Source organism: Natator depressus, chromosome 16 (assembly GCF_965152275.1).
Source record: "Natator depressus isolate rNatDep1 chromosome 16, rNatDep2.hap1, whole genome shotgun sequence".
Taxonomy (NCBI): Eukaryota; Metazoa; Chordata; order Testudines; family Cheloniidae; genus Natator; species Natator depressus.
Window position 1 is genome coordinate 1,828,993 of NC_134249.1, and position 22,119 is coordinate 1,851,111.

A 22,119-nucleotide genomic window follows, 5' to 3' on the forward strand; every position below is an offset into this window, starting at 1 on the left:
CATTTGGGTGTCCCTGCACCAGGGTTGGGGCAAGCTCAGCACACAGTTCCAGGAAAGTAGCTTTCCTCATCTGAAAGTTCTCGTCGTCCCGCACCTGCATAACTATGCCATCCCACCACTCAGTGCTTGTTTCAGGAGCCCAGAAGCAACAGTCCATTGTGTGCAGCTGCTCCGTGAATGTCAGAAGCAATCTAACGTTGATCCTATCAGTGTTAGCATGTCAGGCAACTGTGACTCCTGTTGACTTCAGAACGTCAAGATTAACGGCACTGCCGTTTGCAATGCACTCCTGACAGCTGGCAGAGCATGGGAAAGCAATGCGGGATCCGTGGGGGGGGGGGGGGGGTGAGCAGAAAACAAGGGATGTTGAGAAATGCCGCGAACCGAAGATGGGAGCGCCGGGACTGCTGGGACGGAAAGCAGCGCAGCCTGGCACCGTGAGCCCGGACCCACGAGGCGCTGGGATCCATCCCGCCTTCTCAGCAGCCCTAGCAGCAGCGGGCGGAGAGCTGAACGGGGAGCGAGCTTCCCGCGCGGCGTGACTTCCCGGCTGAGGACCCGACCCAGCTGCGGCTGGGCTGTGACGGCAGAGCAAGACCGGGGGACACGCGACACGAGTGTCTTTAGCTTTTCGGATCGCTGCCAAAGACAGCGCCCAGGGGCAGGGCGGGCGGATGCTCAGAAGCCGGGCGACGAGCCGCTGTGGGCGGGAGACGCGCGAAGCCCCCCCCGGCAGGGCGCTGGGCTGCGGCGGGGCCCTCACGGCCGGTGCTCGGCACGCGCCCCGTCCCCGCCCGGAGCTCGGCCCCGCCCCACCTCGCGCCCCTCGCCCGCCCCGCCCGGAGCCCGGCCCCGCCCCGCCTCGCGCCACGCCCCCGCCCCGCCCGGAGCCCGGCCCCGCCTCGCGCCCCGCCCCCGCCCCACTCCCCGCCCGGAGCCCGGCCCCGCCTCGCCTCGCGCCCCTCGCCTGGCCCCGCCCGGAGCTCGGCCCCGCCTCGCCTCGCGCCCCGCCCCCGCCCCACTCCCCGCCCGGAGCCCAGCCCCGCCCCGCGCCCCGCCCCGCCCGGAGCCCAGCCCCGCCCCGCCTCGCGCCCCTCGCCTGGCCCCGCCCCCCGCCTCGCGCCCCTCTCCCGCCCCGCCCGGAGCCCGGCCCCACCCCCCCGCCCTGCCTGGAACCCGGCCCCGCCCTGCGCTCGCCCCGCCTCGCCCCCCGCCCGGAGCCCCGCCCCGGCCTAGCCGAGCGCTCAGCCCTGAGCTGGGAGCGGTGGGTTGCGCCGAGCGCTGCCGGGGTCGCTGAGCGGCCGGGCCCCGCCTCCGCCTGGGGGGCGGCCCGAGTCCCGGCTGCGCGCGGAGGCGACCGGCGGCCCCCGGGCCAGCGACGCGCTGGCGAACGGGCAGACTGTCGCCGGGCCCGCGGCTGGTCGGCCGGCCTGCGCTCTCCCCCGAGCCCGGGGCCCGTTTCGCGGCAGCCCGTGCGCACCGGGAGGGGGATGGGCGTGGGCCCGGCCCTGCCTGGGAGCCCGCTCTTGGGGGGACTTTATCCAGCGGGGCTTGGCTCCCCTCGCGCTGCTGAGCTCGCGGGCCGAGCGGCCTGGAGCTCGCCGGGCTCGCTTCTCCCAGGCGGCGGCTGTAGCCCCCCAGGGACCGCTTCGCCGCGCCCTGCTCGCCCCAGGCAGCGTCGCGGTGTCTCCCCTGGTCCCCTTCGTTCCCCGCTCACCTTTGTTCCCGCGCGCTGCGCTTCTCTCGCAGGCTGAGCATGTCCCGGCATGGCGCCGCCGAGCCGGACCCGGACTCTTCAGGTGGTGGACACTGAGCAGAGCGCGGACGCTGTGGAGTGGTGCCCCGTGGCAGGCTGGCACAGCCTCCTGGCTTGTGGCACCTACCAGCTGAAGAAACCTGGTGGAAAGGTAGGTGACGGAAGTTGTGGTATCAGGAGGACTGATGGAACAGCAGTGACCTAGGCCAGTCCTGCCGACCTCTCATGCATTGTGTGAACTGAAAAAAGAAAAGGAGGACTTGTGGCACCTTGGAGACTAACCAATTTATTTGAGCATAAGCAATGAAGTGAGCTGTAGCTCACGAAAGCTTATGGTCAAATAAACTGGTTAGTCTCTAAGGTGCCACAAGTACTCCTTTTCTTTTTGCGAATACAGACTAACACGGCTGCTGCTCTGAAACCTGTGTGAACTGAGTTCAGCTTCCTTGCGTTTTCAGATTGTTGCTACCCCCTTCCCAGCAGTAAACTGCACAAATATGACATCTTATTTGGACACAACATAAGAGAATAAGAATCTGGCCTAACCCAAACCCCCAGATCCAGACAAGCCTGAATTCAGGGAAATACCTTACTACATTGAAATTGCTTAGCTTACATCCATTCCTGACTTGCATTGTGCATTTGTCTGCACTGGGTGGTGGGGTACTTCCCTTGAAATGTATCTCATCTTCTGGTTTCTCAGGGACTCTGGCTGTGTGTCACTCTCACCCTGCCAAGGCCTAAGTGTGGGGAAAAGACTCAAAATTGAGAGAGACAGGCGAACTATCAAAGTTGGCAGCTGTAGAGAATGTGGGAGGCATTTCTGAAGTATAAATATTTTCTATAGCCTCAGTAAAAAGCGCACAAACAAAAAACCAATTGTGGAAGGACAGTTGTGCTCTAAAGCCTTGTAATTGGGGACAATGAAGAGACTGATTAAGTATATCTCTGGTTGTAGTTTTGGGATTTTGTGTTGGTCTTTTCTTTGTTGATACTTTTACTGAAAATAGAAAATCAAAAATAAAAAGAACTCTGGACTTGTTAGAACTTCCAAGTTCTCTCTGTTTGCTACTTGCTTCCAGTATGTGAATAACTGTGTAAATACAGTGTTGTGTTGGTTATGGGGGTTGATGCATTAGGGCTGGAACTGTGGTGAGGGGGTCCACCCAAAGGAATTCAGTACAGGATCTGGCCCTTTATATAGTGCTGATCTCTGAAAAAAGAAAAGGAAGACTTGTGGAACCTTAGAGACTAACCAATTTATTTGAGCATAAGCTTTCGTGAGCTACAGCTCACTTCATCGGATGCATTCAGTGAGATTCAGGATGCTGATCTCTGGTAATTTGGGAATGTTTAATTGTGTGTCTGATATTTTCATGTAAAGTGTGGTTCTACTCTGAAAATCACTGTAAAATTGGCACTGTGAATTTCACATTTGCTGTCTCCTAGTGACTTAGATACAGTGTGCTTGGTTAATATGTAAAAAGGTGTGTGGTGGTGGTTTGGCGGCTGCTTCCCCCCCCCCCCCCCCAGCTGTACAGACTCACTCTGAAAGCTGAGAGTGAAGCTGGGTTCTTCGTATCTCTTTCATGACCACCATGATCACCACCAAAGATCCACTGGGCCAAATTATGCCTTCAGTGACACCTGTGTGGTCTCATTGGCCTTCAGTGGGTTGCTCTGGTGTAGCTGATGAGAACTTGGTTAACAATTTTGATGATTATGTACAACATGGAATAGATCCCAATTCCCCCTTTTATAGTTGTGTTGGCTGTGCAAGATTATTAGAAGAAAAACACAACTAAAAAAAACTAGAGTTAAAATTAGCAACTCTGAATCCTTAGCCCTGGTCCACACTAGGACTTTAGGTCGAATTTAGCAGCATTAAATCGATGTAAACCTGCACCCGTCCACACGATGAAGCCCTTTATTTCGACTTAAAGGGCTCTTAAAATCGATTTCCTTACTCCACCCCTGACAAGTGGATTAGCGCTTAAATTGGCCTTGCCGGGTCGAATTTGGGGTACTGTGGACACAATTCGACAGTATTGGCCTCCGGGAGCTATCCCAGAGTGCTCCATTTTGACCGCTCTGGACAGCACTCTCAACTCAGATGCACTGGCCAGGTAGACAGGAAAAGAACTGCGAACTTTTGAATCTCATTTCCTGTTTGGCCAGCGTGGCAAGCTGCAGGTGACCATGCAGAGCTCATCAGCAGAGGTGACCATGATGGAGTCTCAGAATCGCAAAAGAGCTCCAGCATGGACCGAATGGGAGGTACGGGATCTGATCGCTGTATGGGGAGAGGAATCCGTGCTATCAGAACTCCGTTCCAGTTTTCGAAATGCCAAAACCTTTGTCAAAATCTCCCAGGGCATGAAGGACAGAGGCCATAACAGGGACCCGAAGCAGTGCCGGGTGAAACTGAAGGAGCTGAGGCAAGCCTACCAGAAAACCAGAGAGGCGAACGGCCGCTCCGGGTCAGAGCCCCAAACATGCCGCTTCTATGATGAGCTGCATGCCATTTTAGGGGGTTCAGCCACCACTACCCCAGCCGTGTTGTTTGACTCCTTCAATGGAGATGGAGGCAATACGGAAGCAGGTTTTGGGGACGAAGAAGATGATGATGATGACGACGAGGTTGTAGATAGCTCACAGCAAGCAAGCGGAGAAACCGGTTTTCCCGACAGCCAGGAACTGTTTCTCACCCTGGACCTGGAGCCAGTACCCCCTGAACCCACCCAAGGCTGCCTCCTGGACCCAGCAGGCGGAGAAGGGACCTCCGGTGAGCGTACCTTTTAAAATACTATACATGGTTTAAAAGCAAGCATGTGAAAGGAGTACTTTGCCCTGGCATTCGCGGCTCTCCTGGATATACTCCCAAAGCCTTTGCAAAAGGTTTCTGGGGAGGGCAGACTTATTGCGTCCTTCATGGTAGGACACTTTACCACTCCGGGCCAGTAACACGTACTCGGGAATCATTGTACAACAAAGCATTGCAGTGTATGTTTGCTGGCGTTCAAGCAACATCCGTTCTTTATCTCTCTGTGTTATCCTCAGGAGAGTGAGATATAATCCATGGTCACCTGGTTGAAATAGGGTGCTTTTCTTCAGGGGACACTCAGAGGAGCCCATTCCTGCTGGGCTTTTTGCCTGCGGCTGAACAGAAATGTTCCCTGCTGTTAGCCACAGGGAGGGGGGAGGGTTGAGGGGGTAGCCACGCGGTGGGGGGAGGCAAAATGCGACCTTGTAACGAAAGCACATGTGCTATGTATGTAATGTTAACAGCAAGGTTTACCCTGAAAGAGTGTAGTTAGTGTTTTATAAAATGTGTCTTTTTAAATACCGCTGTCCCTTTTTTTTCTCCACCAGCTGCATGTGTTTCAATGATCACAGGATCTTCTCCTTCCCAGAGGCTAGTGAAGATTAGAAAGAAAAAAAAACGCACTCGAGATGAAATGTTCTCCGAGCTCATGCTGTCCTCCCACACTGACAGAGCACAGACGAATGCGTGGAGGCAAATAATGTCAGACTGCAGGAAAGCACAAAATGACCAGGAGGAGAGGTGGCGGGCTGAAGAGAGTAAGTGGCGGGCTGAAGAGAGGGCTGAAGCTCGAATGTGGCGGCAGCGTGATGAGAGGAGGCAGGATTCAATGCTGAGGCTGCTGGAGGACCAAACCAGTATGCTCCAGTGTATGGTTGAGCTGCAGCAAAGGCAGCTGGAGCACAGACTGCCACTACAGCCCCTGTGTAACCAACCGCCCTCCTCCCCAAGTTCCATAGCCTCCACACCCAGACGCCCAAGAACGCGGTGGGGGGGCCTCCGGCCAACCAGCCACTCCACCACAGAGGATTGCCCCCAAAAAAGAAGGCTGTCATTCAATAAATTTTAAAGTTGTAAACTTTTAAAGTGCTGTGTGGCATTTTCCTTCCCTCCTCCACCACCCCTCCTGGGCTACCTTGGTAGTCATCCCCCTATTTGTGTGATGAATGAATAAAGAATGCATGAATGTGAAGCAACAATGACTTTATTGCCTCTGACAGCGGTGATCAAAGGGAGGAGGGGAGGGTGGTTAGCTTACAGGGAAGTAGAGTGAACCAAGGGGCGGGGGGTTTCATCAAGGAGGAACAAACAGAACTTTCACACCGTAGCCTGGCCAGTCATGAAACTGGTTTTCAAAGCCTCTCTGATGCGTACCGCGCCCTCCTGTGCTCTTCTAACCGCCCTGGTGTCTGGCTGCGCATAACCAGCAGCCAGGCGATTTGCCTCAACCTCCCACCCCGCCATAAACGTCTCCCCCTTACTCTCACAGATATTGTGGAGCACACAGCAAGCAGTAATAACAGTGGGAATATTGGTTTCGCTGAGGTCTAAGCGAGTCAGTAAACTGCACCAGCGCGCCTTTAAACGTCCAAATGCACATTCTACCACCATTCTGCACTTGCTCAGCCTGTAGTTGAACAGCTCCTGACTACTGTCCAGGCTGCCTGTGTATGGCTTCATGAGCCATGGCATTAAGGGGTAGGCTGGGTCCCCAAGGATACATATAGGCATTTCAACATCACCAACAGTTATTTTCTGGTCTGGGAATAAAGTCCCTTCCTGCAGCTTTTGAAACAGAACAGAGTTCCTGAAGATGCGAGCGTCATGTACCTTTCCCGGCCATCCCACGTTGATGTTGGTGAAACGTCCCTTGTGATCCACCAGAGCTTGCAGCACTATTGAAAAGTACCCCTTGCGGTTTATGTACTCGCCGGCTTGGTGCTCCGGTGCCAAGATAGGGATATGGGTTCCGTCTATGGCCCCACCACAGTTAGGGAATCCCATTGCAGCAAAGCCATCCACTATGACCTGCACATTTCCCAGGGTCACTACCCTTGATATCAGCAGATCTTTGATTGCGTGGGCTACTTGCATCACAGCAGCCCCCACAGTAGATTTGCCCACTCCAAATTGATTCCCAACTGACCGGTAGCTGTCTGGCGTTGCAAGCTTCCACAGGGCTATCGCCACTCGCTTCTCAACTGTGAGGGCTGCTCTCATCTTGGTATTCATGCGCTTCAGGGCAGGGGAAAGCAAGTCACAAAGTTCCATGAAAGTGCCCTTATGCATGCGAAAGTTTCGCAGCCACGGGGAATCGTCCCAGACCTGCAACACTATGCGGTCCCACCAGTCTGTGCTTGTTTCCCGAGCCCAGAATCGGCGTTCCACAGTATGAACCTGCCCCATTAGCACCATGATGCATGCATTGGCAGGGCCCATGCTTTCAGAGAAATCTGTGTCCATGTCCTGATCACTCACGTGACCGCGCTGACGTCGCCTCCTCGCCCGGTAGCGCTTTGCCAGGTTCTGGTGCTGCATATACTGCTGGATAATGCGTGTGGTGTTTAATGTGCTCCTAATTGCCAAAGTGAGCTGAGCAGACTCCATGCTTGCCTTGGTATGGCAGTCCGCACAGAAAAAAGGCGCGGAATGATTGTCTGCCGTTGCTCTGACGGAGGGAGGGGCGACTGATGACACGGCTTACAGGGTTGGCTTCAGGGGGCTAAAATCCACAAAGGGGGTGGCTTTACATCAAGGAGTAGTTCAGGCAGGACTTCATGGAGGGTTCCAATAAGAAATGGTGCACCTAAGTTATTGTTCTTATTGGAACAAGGAGGTTAGCCTGGCCTCTGATTGATACATGGCTAGATCTACCTCGCTGCACCTTCTCTGTGAGTGACTGCAGTGTGACCTAGAGGAATGAGTCCCCTAGACAGGGGAGAAGGCAAATGAGTACAAAACAAATCTGGTCTATTTCTTGTTTTGATCCACTCCATCTATCTTTTACATCTTTGGCTGGCAGCAGACGGTGCAGAAGGACATATTGCCTACCTGCTCACCATAAGACGGTTCAATAGGACTGACTGCCGGACTTAAGAGAATGACCTGGTCAAGTCACTAAAAATTTAGTCCCTGCGCCCATGTCTGCCCAGGCGCTCCTGATCGACCTCACACAGGCGACCAGGAGTACCTCGGACATGACGAGGACAGCTACCAGTCGTATTGTACCGTCTGCTGCCACAAGGCAATGGGTTGCTGCTACTGTGTAGCAATGCCGTACCGCGTCTGCCAGCACCCAGGAGACATACGGTGACGGTTACCTGAGCGGGCTCCATGCTTGCGGTGGTATGGCGTCCGCACAGGTAACTCAGGAAAAAAGGCGCGAAACGATTGTCTGCCCTTGCTTTCACGGAGGGAGGGAGGGAGGGAAGGGGAGACTGACGATATGTACCCAGAACCACCCGCGACAATGTTTCGGCCCCATCAGGCATTGGGATCTCAACCCAGAATTCCAATGGGCAGCGGAGACTGCGGGAACTGTGGGATAGCTACCCACAGTGCAACGCTCTGGAAGTCGACTCTAGCCTCGGTACTGTGGAAGCACTCTGCCGAGTTAATGCACTTAATGCACTTCTGTGGGGGGACACACACTCGAATATATAAAACTGATTTCTAAAAAACCGACTTCTATAAATTCGACCTTATTCCGTAGTGTAGACATACCCTTAGAGCTGGCAAAACTGTGAGTAAGTAGTGACCAATTGTACAGTCACTTTTTTTCAAAGCAGAACAGCACTTTGAATTGCTTCCATCAAGTGGCAGGGCATTACCCTGTTCACTTGCATACTTCCATATTGAAAACCACTTCCAGTGGACCCTCAACATAAACTGTGTTCTTGTCTGATCTTGAGAACTAAGCAGTGTACTTGTATGGGAGACTTCCAAGGAATGCCTAGGTGGTGCATGATGCTCATTCAGTAGGTAGCATGCTTTTTTCTGAGTCTTGAATCAGTGCTACAGCATGGTGTTAAGAGGAGCTGAGCTGTGAGAGGGTTGTCTTTCTGAAAGGTGCAATACAAAGGTATGCTTATGGACTGGTTATTGCTAAAGAGCCCATGGCCCTTTTCATAAGTGTAGAGAGTGTTAGCCCTTGTTTCCTAGCCAAATATCAGCTCACTCTGCCTCCCTAAATTCCTTCTCAGTTAACTAAATATGGGAATCTAATACTCCTTACTGCCCTAAACGGTTGTTGAGTGTCACTGAGGGCTGTTAAACAGTTGCAGAGTTCCATCCCAGAGCTGGGTGAAGTGATACAGCTATCCCTTACCTGCCTCCTAACAGAGCTTGGGGCCTGATTTTTCAGAGTTGCTGAGGATGTGTTGCTATCACTGGCTTTTCCTGGAGTTGCGGCTGCTTGGCATCTCTGAAAAATGTCACTCTTAGTGACTTTCCCTAGGTCCTACAGCATGTTTTTGGTAGAGCTGGGAACTCAACTCAATGAGTGCTGACTCTGTCCCATGCTCTGGCTAGTAGATGTTGGTTAGCTTTCTGGCAGGATCTTTGCGGGAGGAATGTTACAATGTATGAAAGAGGTGAGAAAATAGCCCCTAAAGCTTACAGACTTCCCTTCCCCTTGTTCGATGCAGCCTGGTGTAAACCCCAGTGAGAGTGATGAGGCCCACACACGGCTGGGTCGCCTCTACCTGTATCGCTACAGTGAAGAGCAGCCTTTTATCCCGCTGACTGAAATTCAGAGGATTGAAACTGCCGCCATCCTAGACATCAAATGGTAATGCTGGCTAGTGAGGGGGGACATCAGGCTCCTTTGGCACTTGTGGCCAAGGGCTATCTGTGGCTGGGCTGCTGCTCTAGGTGTTCTTCCTTTCTCTCCGACCGCCAATAGCTTCTACTGCAGTAACGAATAAGCAGCTTCTTGTGACCACATTGCTGTACAAGGTTTCTGGCTTTTAGTTTCATAACGTTTGTAGTATTGTTCTGTTCTAGGATGAAAAATACCAGTAAGCCACTGCTAGCTCTCAGTGTGGGCATCCCGCACTTGAACTGTGCCTGCTGCGTATCCAGCCTTGGGGCAGTTCTGTCAGTGCTTGTGGAACCAGGGGAAGCAGCAGGTTAGACAGTAGCAGCTGGGGGTGCTAGCTTTTCATTGGCTTTGAAAACTAGTTTTAAAGCTATGATTCTTTTTAAATTAATAACCTTCCCCCCCAACCCTCCACCAAGTATCAGCTGAGGGCAGGGGGAGCCATTTTAGAGAGTGAGATGGGTGCCGCTGGGAGCAAAAGCTGCATTAGGGGATAGGATCTTGTCTCCCTCAACCCCCATGGGGAACAGGAGCTATGCAAGTTGCAGTAAGAGAGTCTGCTGCCTGGCTGAGACCTGTCAGAGAACTTTAGAAAAAAAACAATATAGCTCCTCCTTCGGGACTGTGTTAGTTTCCTCTAATGCAAGACATGGACATGAGTTCAAGACCTCATTGTCAATTACTCTTCCAGGTGCCACATTCCCGTCGCAGAACATCCCATGTTGGGCATTGCAAATGCCAAGGGAACTGTGGAGCTCTGCCACCTGACTGGAAGTGAGGTAGGTGACTGGGATACAAGTCATTAATGTAAATGCCTCTAGCTTCATTAATAATGTTCAAAGGCTTTACAGTGTGGTGTTACTGAAAAGATGTCGGAGGCTCCATGGCGCTCTCAGTGACTCCAGGGCAAATGTGTTCAGTTTACAAGTGAGATTTTTTTTTGGGTGGCATTTTTCCTAAATGCCAATGCCAAAATTTGTCCCTGAGATCTGGGAGTCAAGCTTGCCTCTATCCATCTGTGAAGAATGGATGGTGAGGGGAGAAATGGGGAAGGGGTAGGGAATGAGGACAGACAGCGCTTGGGGTCTTCAGTCTCTGGGGAGAAGAAACAACTGTTGAAAGAGCAGTTGGCAAGATAGAACTGTGAAAGGAAAGTCATAGAAGCCCAAGAAAGAAAGTTTTGAGGAGGAGGCGTGGGCCATTGTCAAAGGCAGCACAGAGATTGAGTGTAAAAAAGGGGCTCTGTGAGGAAGAGGTTATTGATGACTAGATGGCAGTTTCAATGCAGTGGACAGAGCAGAAGCCAGCCTCGAGGTAAATTAGGACACTATGGCTAGATAGCCCTCTAGCCACAATGAGGTTTGAAATAGAGGAGCTGCTGGGATGGATAGTTGGGGAGGGAGGTAGGAGTCAGTGAGTTTAAGGACAGGAAATGGGAGGGACCCTATGTAGATAGTACTCCTTGTATCTAGCACTTCAGTGGCTTATATGTTAGGATTTTTCTCTTCTGTAATGCCAAGAATCCTAAAATTCTCCAGGGTATGAACCTACAGCATCCATGGAATGCAGCCGCCTGTGGGATCCCCCAGTCAGGGGTGAAAGAGCAATTAGATACTGTCTATGTGGTTGTTTCTATCTTCCTGATCTTGATCGATTTCCTTTTCTCTCCAGTAGAAGAACAGCTGCATGTTGGAGCCACTCTGCAGTGTTGATTTAGGAGCACAATGCATTGCCTTGTCTCTGGACTGGTCCACAGGACGGGAGCAGTGGTGAGGAGGGGAATAACTATGGCACTCTGTTGTACGGGGTGTGTGTGTGTGTGTGTGTGTGTGAGAGAGAGAGAGAGAGTCCATTGTCACTTGCACAGTCCCTGCTCTCAGAAGGCTTAGAATTGCCTTTGAGGCTCCTTCATGCGGAAACTTTTACTGTGGGGTCTCTGTCTATGAACCATTAACAAGGAAATGGGTTGGCAGCTTTAGTGCTTGTGTAAAATCTAAACTCCATTTAGTCTGAGCCCCAGTAGTCTCCTGTAATGGGGAAGCTGAGAAACTCAGTCTAGAAGTGGCTGCTCTGCTATCTGCTCCCAGAGTTGATTCCAGGAATGTCATCACCATGTCAAATTAGTTAGATGTCACCCTCAGGCTGAAGGGGACTGTTTGTTTTCAGAGTTAGGGGGAGAGAAAAGTGTGGACTGATCATGGGGCTGGGAGCCAGGGGGATTTCTGTAGTTAATATTGTTTAACTTAATTTGGTATCTTTTTTTTAATTGCGTGTGCCCATTATACTGTGTCTGTGCACGCTGTGTAATGAATTGACAAAACTTCTGAACTTGGGCAAGTCCCTTTGTGTATATTTCTTCTTCTTCATCTTTAAAAAGGGAAAACCACTATCTGTGTTGATTCAGAGGGGCATCCCTGTAAAGTCTGTCCCTGCTGCTCAATCACTTGGGAAGCAAAAGGCCTTCTACCTCCCACAGGGCTGAACATGCAGCATCTGCAGCATTCCCAGCCCCTGCAGACCCAGTGAGTGGGAGAGCCGTGTGGGAAGTTGCCACACAGGAGAGATGAGACATCTTACTGGGTGTTTCAATAGCGTTTTGGAGCTTACAGGTGACCAAAGACCTTGTTTCAATTAATTATCCAAAATCAATATGAGCTGATCATTTCCTGATTGAGAGCAGGGAGCTGGGATTGTGAATATTGCCGTGCTTCCTGTGCAGTGTGGACTGAAGATGAAATCCAGCTCTTAAGAACAGGGGACTGGTGCACTCTGCAGATGCCCAGCAATGGTGTCTGCTTGGAAGCCTTGCTCCCCTAGTGTTGCTCCATGTCTGTGTTAATAGACAGATACTCATCATTTGTGTGTTAACTGGTCTTTTCAGGCTGTAACATGGCTGCAGGTGTGAAGGAGAAAGTCACTGGATTAAATGCTGGGACATGAGTTGTCTTAAACTCTAACATATTGTCTCTTTCCTGCTGTAGTGGGCACCCACTGAGAGTAATCAGCAGTGATTCAAAGGGGACGCTGAACCTACTGTCAATAGATGAGTCTGCTCCTTCTGTGAAAATCCTCAGCCAGTGGAAGGCTCACAACTTTGAGGCCTGGATTGCTGCTTTTAATTACTGGGACACAGACATTGTGTATTCAGGTGTGAACACCAGAAGCCTTTTCTTGTGGGGAGAGGGGCTATCAAAATACCCATTTCCATGGTGGCTGCCTCTCTTGCCCCTCCTACCCTTTGCATGTGCATCATGATGACGCTTCTTGCTGCTGCACCAGGCTGCTATTTTCTCAGTGTTTGTGCCATTTCTCGGAAAAATAATCCTTGAAGGAGTGACTGTGGGAAGTTGTGGATATTAAAATGTCCACCCTGACTGTTCATTAACCAAGAGGGAGTAGTACATTGTAATCAGAACAGGAGACTGACGTGAAGGCTCTGGGATTCTAGTTCCAGCTCAGCCATTGACTTAGAGTTTGATCTTGGCAAGTCACTTCACTTCTCTGAGTGTTGATATCCCCATTGTGAAGTGAAGATACCTCCATAAACGGTTTGTGAGATTCAACTTACGTTTGTGAAGTGCTCTGAGATGCTTGGAAGAAAGGTGCCAAATAAATGTTGATTACTATTTACTTCCATTTAGGTAGGGTTCCTTCTAACCGTTTCCCCTCCCTGATCCTACCTCACGCTTTTGGATGAAGTGAAATCTTTGTGGTACATGCAACAGCTCTGCCCTTCATTCCATTGAAAAACGCAAGTCCTGCTATGGTCTTCTGAGTGCAACAGCAGTAAGGGCATTGTCTCCTGCTCTAGTCATGCTCCAGAGCTGTCAAATCTCAGCTTCTTCTATGGTGCACTGATTTCCCAACTAGTGTTAATACAGAGCCAATCTCTCCTTGTACAGGTGGAGATGACTGCATGCTGAGGGGCTGGGACACCAGGCGCTGCCCAGAGATGCCTATCTTCACCAGTGAGAGGTAACTAAGTCACTCAGACAGATGGTCATAGAATCATGATGCATGACTGACTATGACTAAGTGTGTTCTCTCCCAGAATTCCAGTTGAATGGTTAAAAGCTGACATTTAAATTTGAGGCATGCCATGGTCTTGTCTATCTGTGCCCTTTGTTCTGCTGCCTTTGGTTGGTTAGCTGCTACTTTGAGTGCTTGGTCATTTGTACTCAAGTTGTGGTGTTTGGGGGAGGTGGCGGGGAAGGGATCTTACTTCTTTTCCAAGGCTGTGGAGTGAGCAACTTCCTAACCTGTATGGTATTCTTGTGACTGGAGTAGTCTCTGGCCTCTATGCAGGGAGGGTTTGCTGGTGGATGTCCTGGCTCTGTCCATGTCCTAAACAAAGTCACTGCTACATGATAGCATGCATGGATTCCTGTGGAGCTGGAGCTGAAGGACTTGTGCAGGAAAAATAAGAGCTATAGGAAACATGTTCAGCTTGCCTAAGAAATGAGGGGGGATATAAAACTACCAAGATTTTAAAGGTGTAAATGCTAACTATGGAGGAGAATTAGTGTGGTACAAGGAACTGGAACAAAAAGATGTGCCCATCCATAATGGAATGGAAATTGAGGCAAAATTTAGGCTAGATAGAGGGAAGAACTTCCTGGCAAAGTTCTGTTGGGCTGTAGAATGCTTTTCTCCAAGGGAAGTGAAAAATCCATCACTGGACTAAATGCTAGAAAATGTCCTGCACTAGCTTCTGGGAAATGGAGAGACCTATTAAATTTACCAGTTTATCTCAGTCTGGGATTCTTTTGTCTCCTTTCCTCTCTGCATTCCCCACTAAAATGGTGGAGGTGAGTTCTTCTTAAAATAAGTGGATTGATGGAGACGAAGAAAAACTCCCAAGAGTAACATTATCTGCATTTTAAAATGACAGGGCAGCTTTTTGCTAAACTTTTATTTTTTCTCCCTTCCCATCCTTTTACATTTCTTTTGTAGTTGTGTTTTACTAGACATATCGTACATTAAAACAGCGTGAATCACTTTTCAACTAAGCTCTGTTTATAATCCCAAAACACTGTGGTTTATTGTTAGTTACTACTTGGGGAACTATATCAACCTCTCTTGCATGCAGCTATTTTGCAGAAACCCATGCCACATCATGCCATAAATTTGCTCCTCTGTGAATCTTGGAATTGCTGCCAATGAATACTCTCCTGCTAGAAAGCTGCATGGCAGGAGTATTGCTCTTAAGAACGCTCAAGACACACATGGGCACTGGCAGTTTATATTTTCTGAGGCTGGAAGGAACCAATGTGATCATGTAGTGTGACCTTCCGTGTAACACAGGCCAGATAAATTTACTTGAATTAATTCCTGTTTTGAATTAGAGCATATCTTCCAGAAAAACATCAATCTGGATTTAAAAATTGCCAGTGATGGAGAATCAACCATAACCATTGGTAAATGGTTCTAATGGCTAATTGCCCTCACTGTGAAAATGTATGCCTTATTTCCAGTTTGAATTTGTCTATTTTCAACTTCCAGCCACTGGAGTTTGTTATGCACCTTTCTCTGCCAGACTGAAGAATCTATTTTAAAAAAAAAAATTGTTCCCCAGTTAGGTACTCATTGACTGTGATCAACTCACCCCGTAACCTTCTCTTTGTTAAGCTAAATAGATTGAGCTCCATGAGTCTAAGGCATGTTTTTCTAGTCCTTTACTCATGCTCATGGTTCTTCTCTGCATCCTCTCCAATTTATTAACATCCTTCTTGAATTGTGGACACCAGAACCGGACACATTATTCCAATAGCAGTTGCACCAGTGCCAAATACAAAAGTAATATAACTTTCCTACTTTTCAGCTGATTATCCACCATAACTGCAAGTCTTTTTCACAGTCACCGCTTCTCAGGATAGAGTCCCTCAGCCTGTCAATATGGCCTGCATTCTTTGTTCCTAGATATAGGATTTTACATTTGGCTTATTAAAATGCATATTCATAGAATATCAGGGTTGGAAGGGACCTCAGGAGGTCATCTAGTCCAACCCCCTGCTCAAAGCAGGGCCAATCCCCAATTTTTGGCCCAGATCCCTAAATGGCCCCCTCAAGGATTGAACTCACAACCCTGGATTTAGCAGGCCAATGCTCAAACCACTGAGCTACATATTGTGCTTTTAAAATGCATATTGTTTGCTTTCACCCAGCTTACCAAGCAATCCAGATCGCTCTGTGTTAGTGACCATCTCCTTCAGTATTTACCACTCCCCCAACTTTGAGTCATCTGCAGACTTTATCAGTATTTATTTTGATTTCTTTCAGATCATTGATTAAAATGTTAAATAGTATAGGGCCAAGAACTGATCCCTAGAGAACCCCACTAGACACGTAACTGCTCAATGATGATTCCCTGTTGACATATATATTTTGAGACCTGTCAGGCAGCTTTTAATCCATTTAATATGTGCCATGTTAATTTTGCATTGTTCTAGTTTTTAATCAAAATATCATCTGGTACCAAGTCAAACACCTTACAGAAGTCTGTTATATCAATGCCATTATCTTTATCAACCTAACTTGTAATCTCATTTAAAAAAAAAAATTAAGTTAGTTTGACAAAGTCTGTTTTCCATACCCCATGTTGTTGGGTATGAATTATATTACAGGACTCAATAAATTAAAAGTGGGCATCACTGTTCCATTATTTTATCTGGAATTGGCAAAAGGACTACTCTCTTCCTGTGTACTGCACTACAATCACTATACCGGGGTTTAAGGCTGTCCTTAACTCCTTATTGTAAGAAGCTTTGTTGCAATGAAGGTCGCCCTAGAACTCTCCAATTTTGAGAACAAAAGAAACTGTCTTCTCACTGTGTGCACTCTTTCTTGGTCTCCATTCTCCGAATGCATGTTGTTCCTTTGCAGACATTCAATGGGCGTGTGCAGCATTCAGTGCAATCCACACCGGGAGTATCTTCTGGCTACAGGAAGGTGAGTTATCTCTAGATGCTCTGACCTGACATCCCCAACCTGCCTCATTATTTGCAGTCCATTGCTGCTTCCCCAAAAGCTCTTGTGGGAAGAGGCTGACATCAGAGGAGCATGGTGGAAAGTGCATTGCATCCTCTTTATTCCTTCTGTGCAGTATGCACTAAAATTCCTTTTCTGTCTGTGCATGTTTATTTGTGGTGTGTTTCCAGCTATGATGAACACATTCTCCTGTGGGACACCAGGAATATGAAGCAGCCATTGGCAGACACCCATGTTGAGGGTGGAGTTTGGAGGTTGAAGTGGCACCCAACACGTGAGCACTTGCTGTTGGCTGCTTGCATGCATAATGGATTCAAAATCCTTGACTGCCAAGGAAGTATGGGTGAGTGTTCAATAGAGCGGGAAAGGATGTTCTTCCCTCTCCTCCATACACCGCTGTTCATCTTCTCTGACTATAGATGGAAGGGAAGGCCAGTGGATGCTACTGCACTGAAGAAATGGTAGAAATATACTAATACTGTCAAGAAGCCTAGGTGTTCAATTCACTTGTAAGAACTCCTTGCTTGACATTTGAACTCCTCTATCCTTCCCCTGATGGACCAACAATTTTATTGTACCATTTTGGAGTGGTCTCTCCAATCATAGTGCAGGCACACTGTAACTACTGACTTGTAACCTTTAACTAGTTTTCAGTCATATTATGCAAACCCTTGTATTCTGGCACGAGGGTAGTAGCCATTCATGTGGCCACTTCAGTTTATTGCTTCATCCAAATGACAGGATGACGAGACACTTCTGCATGTATGATTGCCTGTTAGATGCTTCCTATCAACTTGGTAATAACTATCCTGAGCGAACGGGTCTGCTATTGAGAAAACTGGTTGCCGCCTCAAACAACCTCCAAACCAGTCCGAGCACAGTTACTGCATTAGGTATTAGTTATAGCTTGCACTTGTGTTCAGGCCATGCTACACAGGACTGCAGTCAGATTCCTGGTTCTGCCAGTGCCTGGCTGTACGACCTTGAGCAAGTCACCTAACCTCTCTGTGAAAAGGGGATAATACTTCATGTTGGAAGGGGTGATGAGGATGAACTGGGTCATATCTGTGCAGCACTTTGAAGTTGAAAAGTGCTATGGTTGATCAGTGCTAAACTCTTATTATTTGAACACTTAAAATGTGCTCTCCACCTCATAGAATGGAAGGTCAGAGATTCAGTGGGGACAACAACCTGCCATAAAAGAACATAGTGTATAGATCTTGGCAATTGTAGCATTTACAGTTTGTGTGAGACTTACTTTCATGGTGCCTCTCCTCTGAGCCCTTTAAGAGCTGCATGGGCATGCTGATCCTCTTCTCCCCTCCAATGAGCTGAGTGAAGATGAGACTATAAAAAGGCAATAGAAAGTTGATGAGGAAAACTTCCTTTTTACCATTGCCTCATATCTCTTTGAAGGTGTCTGATTCTTTTTGTCTTTTGAAGGAGAATGGTAACCAGTAATACTTGGGGTGGAAGAGCGGAGTTCTTATTGACTAAATTGTCAGCATTAGAACAGCTAGCAGACTAGCTACCTAAACTGGGCTTCGCAGCTTGATTTCCACTTATTCTTCTTTTTAGCAGAAAACACCGAGGAATGCACTGTTGTGTCATCCTACATCTTGCATAACTCCTTGGCTTATGGAGCTGATTGGTCAAGACTCTCCCCAAGGGATCCCTTGGCTGTAAAACAGGACCCACTTTCTGCACCTGACTTGTCTGAGGGACCAGTGGCAAGCTCAGATCAAGGAGGCAAGAAACTGGATCTGCAAATCCAGAACCTGAAGATAGTTTATGAATCTCCTACAGCTACCTTTGATGTAGTGTTAGATGAGGAGGGTGAAGGCACTGCCTCACAGGTCAGACCAGAAAGTGGCTCTGATCCTCATTCTCAGTGTCTTGATGGAAGGGGATTGGACATCAAGAGTGATCAAACTGAATTAGCAAAGGCTCCAAGAGAGACCAGCATCCTAGCGACTTGTTCATTTTATGATAACATCCTACATATTTGGAAATGGGAAACAAGTCAAATCAACCCTTCAGAGTAAAATACAAAAAATATTACTCCCACTCTGAAAACACAATTTCACTTGAAAAGTCCCCCTCTTTCAAATGTCCCGGAGGGAAAGTATAGGAGACTTTTTGTATTGAGAACTGTATCTGCAGCCTGTGCCCAGTATAACTTCCACTGGGGTTTTTCCAGTTTTATTGCCTGGGAGCTTAAGGCTCCTGAATTTCTGAAGACCTGTACTGTTAAATTAAGGCAACTACATTCTTAGTGTTTTGTGTCTAACTCTGACTAAATCAAAATGAATAGTCTCCTACCTTTGCTGAAGGACATAGTAAAACATGGGTGCTTCTACTTGGCTATACTTCATTGTTGTGATTCAGAGTGATGATGGTGCATTTCAACGGATGCTTCTTTAGGCATGAAATTTACCTCCCTTGACGACTAGTCTGTTTGTAAGTCTTGCCTCCAGTTCCAGAGATGTGGGTGGGTGCCATCTTTCCTTGTCCCTCTCTCCCAGCAGAATCCGCCTCCCCCGCATCAACCAAACTTTGCTGCAACGCTAAATTATTTAAGTCCACTGTTACATAATAGCTACAAAATTTGGATTTGAATGTTCAAGGGTGTTTGGGATGTTTGAATATAAACATAGGTCACTGGCTTGTTTTGTAAACTGCCACACACTGTGAGGACATGCTGCACAGGGAACCTGTTTATAGTGACCTTGGATAGAGAGAGATTCCTTTAAGAATGAAATCCCAGATTGTCTCAATGTACATGACAGAACAGATTGCAAGTCAGCTCCAGTGAAGTTGTATACTGAAAAATGTCTTAATCATGAGGATTCTGCTGTGGCTGCGTATGTGTAATTTTACACCTAATTTACTGCATGAGTACAAGTTGACTTTCAGGTTATCACTTGTCAACAAGCACCACTTGGTTTTGCATGATCATGCAGTGAATCTCATTGTATATTAGTGCTTGCAGCAAAGAAATCTTTAAAAAAGCAAACTCTGCAACAAACCCATATCCCTGGTATCCAGAGAGTGAGACCTATGAGACTAGGGTCAAAACCAGCTTAAAATATTTAAGTAACTTCTAACTTGTAGGGTTTTTCTTTGGGAATCTTAATGAATCATTAGCCTAGAAGGGAAGAAACACCAGCAGCAACGATAGATTTTTGTAACAGTAAATACATACAGGCTATTAAAACAACATACAGAAGTAACTAAGCTTCTTAAGGCGCAAAACCTTGTTTGTGGGTACCATGTGTATTTTGAGTGCTGTTTTATGGAGATGCATATCAGCATTGTGAACAAAAGTTTTTGTTAAAATTAAAATATTTTTGGATGTTTCTGAAATAAAAAGTTTAAGTGAGTTACATCTCTTCTTATCAGTTGAAAAGCTCCAAGGAAACTCAAATATATTGGTCCTGTTCTGTGGTATCTGCTGCTGGATTTCAGAGACAGATTATTGTTAAACAGATACTCTGTGCTTTTATTTTGCATGTGGGATAATACTGCTGAGAACCAAGACTAAAGAACAAGAAACTGTCTGGGATTAGTCTACCAAATGTGAAATGATGCTGTCGGGAGGCAGTGAGAAGAAATTAGGAATAGAATTGTAGGGATGAGAAATTTTTGGCTGCTGATGTGCTATAGAAGGGAGAAGTATTTATTATGCAGACTAGCTGTGATTCTTGACCAGAAGATGATGACTTTTAGATGAGATTAGCACTGTGTTCATTTTTAAAGCTATGGATTCAAGCTATATTCTTGTTTTGTGAAATCCAGCTTTACCAGTGCAGGTTTGTTCCATACACTTGTGTTTGCAAGCCTACAGTTAGGTGGCCCAAGTGCCAAGTTTCCGACTGTTTCCCTCATTTACAGTATTAACATTTTGTGTTTAGTGTAGCTATTAAAAAGACATTCCCTTTCTTGAAGAGTTCACTGCCTGACTGACAACGATCAAGACAGGACCCTGAGGAGAACATCTGGAAAGAAAGGGATGCAAAAGGTGACTTAGCATACATTATTCAGGTTTCAGAGTAGCAGCCGTGTTAGTCTGTATTCGCAAAAAGAAAAGGAGTACTAGTAGCACCTTAGAGACTAACCAATCTATTTGAGCATAAGCTTTCGTGAGCTACAGCATCTGATGAAGTGAGCTGTAGCTCACGAAAGCTTATGCTCAAATAAACTGGTTAGTGTGTAAGGTGCCACTAGTACGCCTTTTCTTTTTGCATACATTGTTCAGTTTAACAGATTGCTGTTGCGGAAACTTCCCCTTTCTGCATCCCTGCTAATAATTATATCCCTTTCTACTATCAAAAATAAAATGAGTGAACTTTCACACCATGCTTTCTAGGGGGTTACTGAAAGTGTACACTGATAGTGATCCTCCTCATGGTGGACATTCTGCTCAGCAGCTAGCTCACTCTGCCTGTAGCTTCCATGATGAATTTAACAGTCTAACCCCTAAATTGACTGGCTCCTATATTCAGCCTTTCAGTTCTTTGCCCAATATGCCCTCCTCATCCTTAAATTGCACTATAGCCTGTGAGGGCTTTATCTTCCAAGAGCTGCAGCCTGGTCTGAATTCCTACTGTCCTTAGTGCACTGAATAGTATCAGTTAAATCTAATGACACTATTCTTGTAAGGCTAGGATTTTGTCCTTAATCTAATTTGAAAGGACTTTAATACTTTTTCATTGGCATGTCAGTGATTTGTAAGAGTTTGTAGCACATTTGGAGCTAGTGAAGTTTTGCTAGTGTTCACAGAATGTGCTCATATCGAGGTAATTCGCTAGACTGGAAAGGGCTTTGTAGTGTTAGGTCTTACAAAAACCACTTGATGAATCCATAACATATGTTCAATCATTTCAGGCTTATCCCAGGATAGCTGTGAGCTGAAAAACCATTCTAGATAACATGTTTCAGAGTAGCAGCCATGTTAGTCTGTATTCGCAAAAAGAAAAGGAGTACTAGTGGCACCTTAGAGACTAATGCTCAAATAAATTGGTTAGTCTCTAAGGTGCCACTAGTACTCCTTTTCTTTCTAGAGAACATGTATTTCCTAGCCCCTTGTGCTTAAGAACTCCTGAGTGGAGGTGGGTGACTGGATTTTTTTGTGTTACTGGCTATTCTGAAAACATTGTTTCAGGTTGAACCCCAAACTGTTTCAAAACTTTTGCTGAATCAAAAATTCCAAGTAGGGTCAGAACAAAAGGTTTTATTTTGACCTGAACTTTCTCATTTCAATTTTGGGCGTTTTGACATGCAAAGGTGTACTAGATTCATAAAATGGCCAGGGCAGGACTCCCCCCATTATAACCTTTAGCCCACTGGTTGCAGTGTTTCCCCAATGCTGGGTCTTGAACTAACAGTGGGATGTGGGAAGGGTCAAAGTGGTGCCCCAGAGATGTTCCCCACCTTTCCAATGGGCAGCAGCATGAAGGAAAGCCTCAGAGGAACATGTGGAACAGGCTACTGATTCTGCTATTTGGCTCAAAACACTTCCTCTGTGCTGCTGCCTAGATTCTGCTTTAGGCAGTGGGCTGGGAAGAGGGATCTGGGTACTACTAGCCACACAGAAGAAATGGTCAGAGTCAGCAGCCTGGAAGCAATTGCAGTCTAGCTGTGAGGGGAGAGGAGCTGACCAGGGCTGCGGGGAGAGCAAGAGCAAAGGAGAGCCAAGCAGGAGGTTTGGGGGCCAAATGGCTGCAGGACTAG

At 47.6% G+C, this 22,119-nt stretch overlaps 2 protein-coding genes across 4 annotated transcripts; both read left to right on the forward strand.

Annotated features, from left to right (window-relative positions):
- Positions 1–1,179: 1,179 nt before the first annotated feature.
- Positions 1,180–19,751, forward strand: DPH7 (diphthamide biosynthesis 7). 3 transcript variants are annotated; one of them, XM_074973383.1, is made up of 10 exons: positions 1,180–1,264; positions 1,750–1,907; positions 9,227–9,369; positions 10,091–10,178; positions 11,074–11,168; positions 12,381–12,547; positions 13,302–13,374; positions 16,282–16,347; positions 16,557–16,729; positions 17,968–19,751. In XM_074973383.1, exons 2-10 carry the CDS (start codon positions 1,767–1,769, stop codon positions 18,429–18,431), a joined length of 1,410 nt encoding a protein of 469 aa, XP_074829484.1. In that variant the 5' UTR covers positions 1,180–1,264; positions 1,750–1,766; the 3' UTR covers positions 18,432–19,751. The 3 variants fall into 3 exon arrangements, with proteins under 3 accessions (XP_074829484.1, XP_074829485.1, XP_074829483.1); XM_074973384.1 differs by having other exon boundaries at positions 16,557–16,660; XM_074973382.1 differs by having other exon boundaries at positions 17,965–19,749.
- LOC141999703 (uncharacterized) lies at positions 3,906–5,717 on the forward strand. Its single transcript, XM_074973385.1, has 2 exons — positions 3,906–4,541; positions 5,129–5,717. Exons 1-2 carry the CDS (start codon positions 3,956–3,958, stop codon positions 5,647–5,649), a joined length of 1,107 nt encoding a protein of 368 aa, XP_074829486.1. The 5' UTR covers positions 3,906–3,955; the 3' UTR covers positions 5,650–5,717.
- Positions 19,752–22,119: the final 2,368 nt, after the last annotated feature.

Coding starts and splice junctions, on each gene's coding strand:
- DPH7 (XM_074973382.1), top strand. CDS start 1,767: ATGGCGCCGCCGAGCCGGACCCGGACTCTTCAGGTGGTGGACACTGAG. Junction 9,370..10,090: donor GCCATCCTAGACATCAAATG/GTAATGCTGGCT, acceptor TTACTCTTCCAG/GTGCCACATTCCCGTCGCAG. Junction 11,169..12,380: donor TCCACAGGACGGGAGCAGTG/GTGAGGAGGGGA, acceptor TTCCTGCTGTAG/TGGGCACCCACTGAGAGTAA.
- LOC141999703 (XM_074973385.1), top strand. CDS start 3,956: ATGCAGAGCTCATCAGCAGAGGTGACCATGATGGAGTCTCAGAATCGC. Junction 4,542..5,128: donor AGGCGGAGAAGGGACCTCCG/GTGAGCGTACCT, acceptor TTTCTCCACCAG/CTGCATGTGTTTCAATGATC.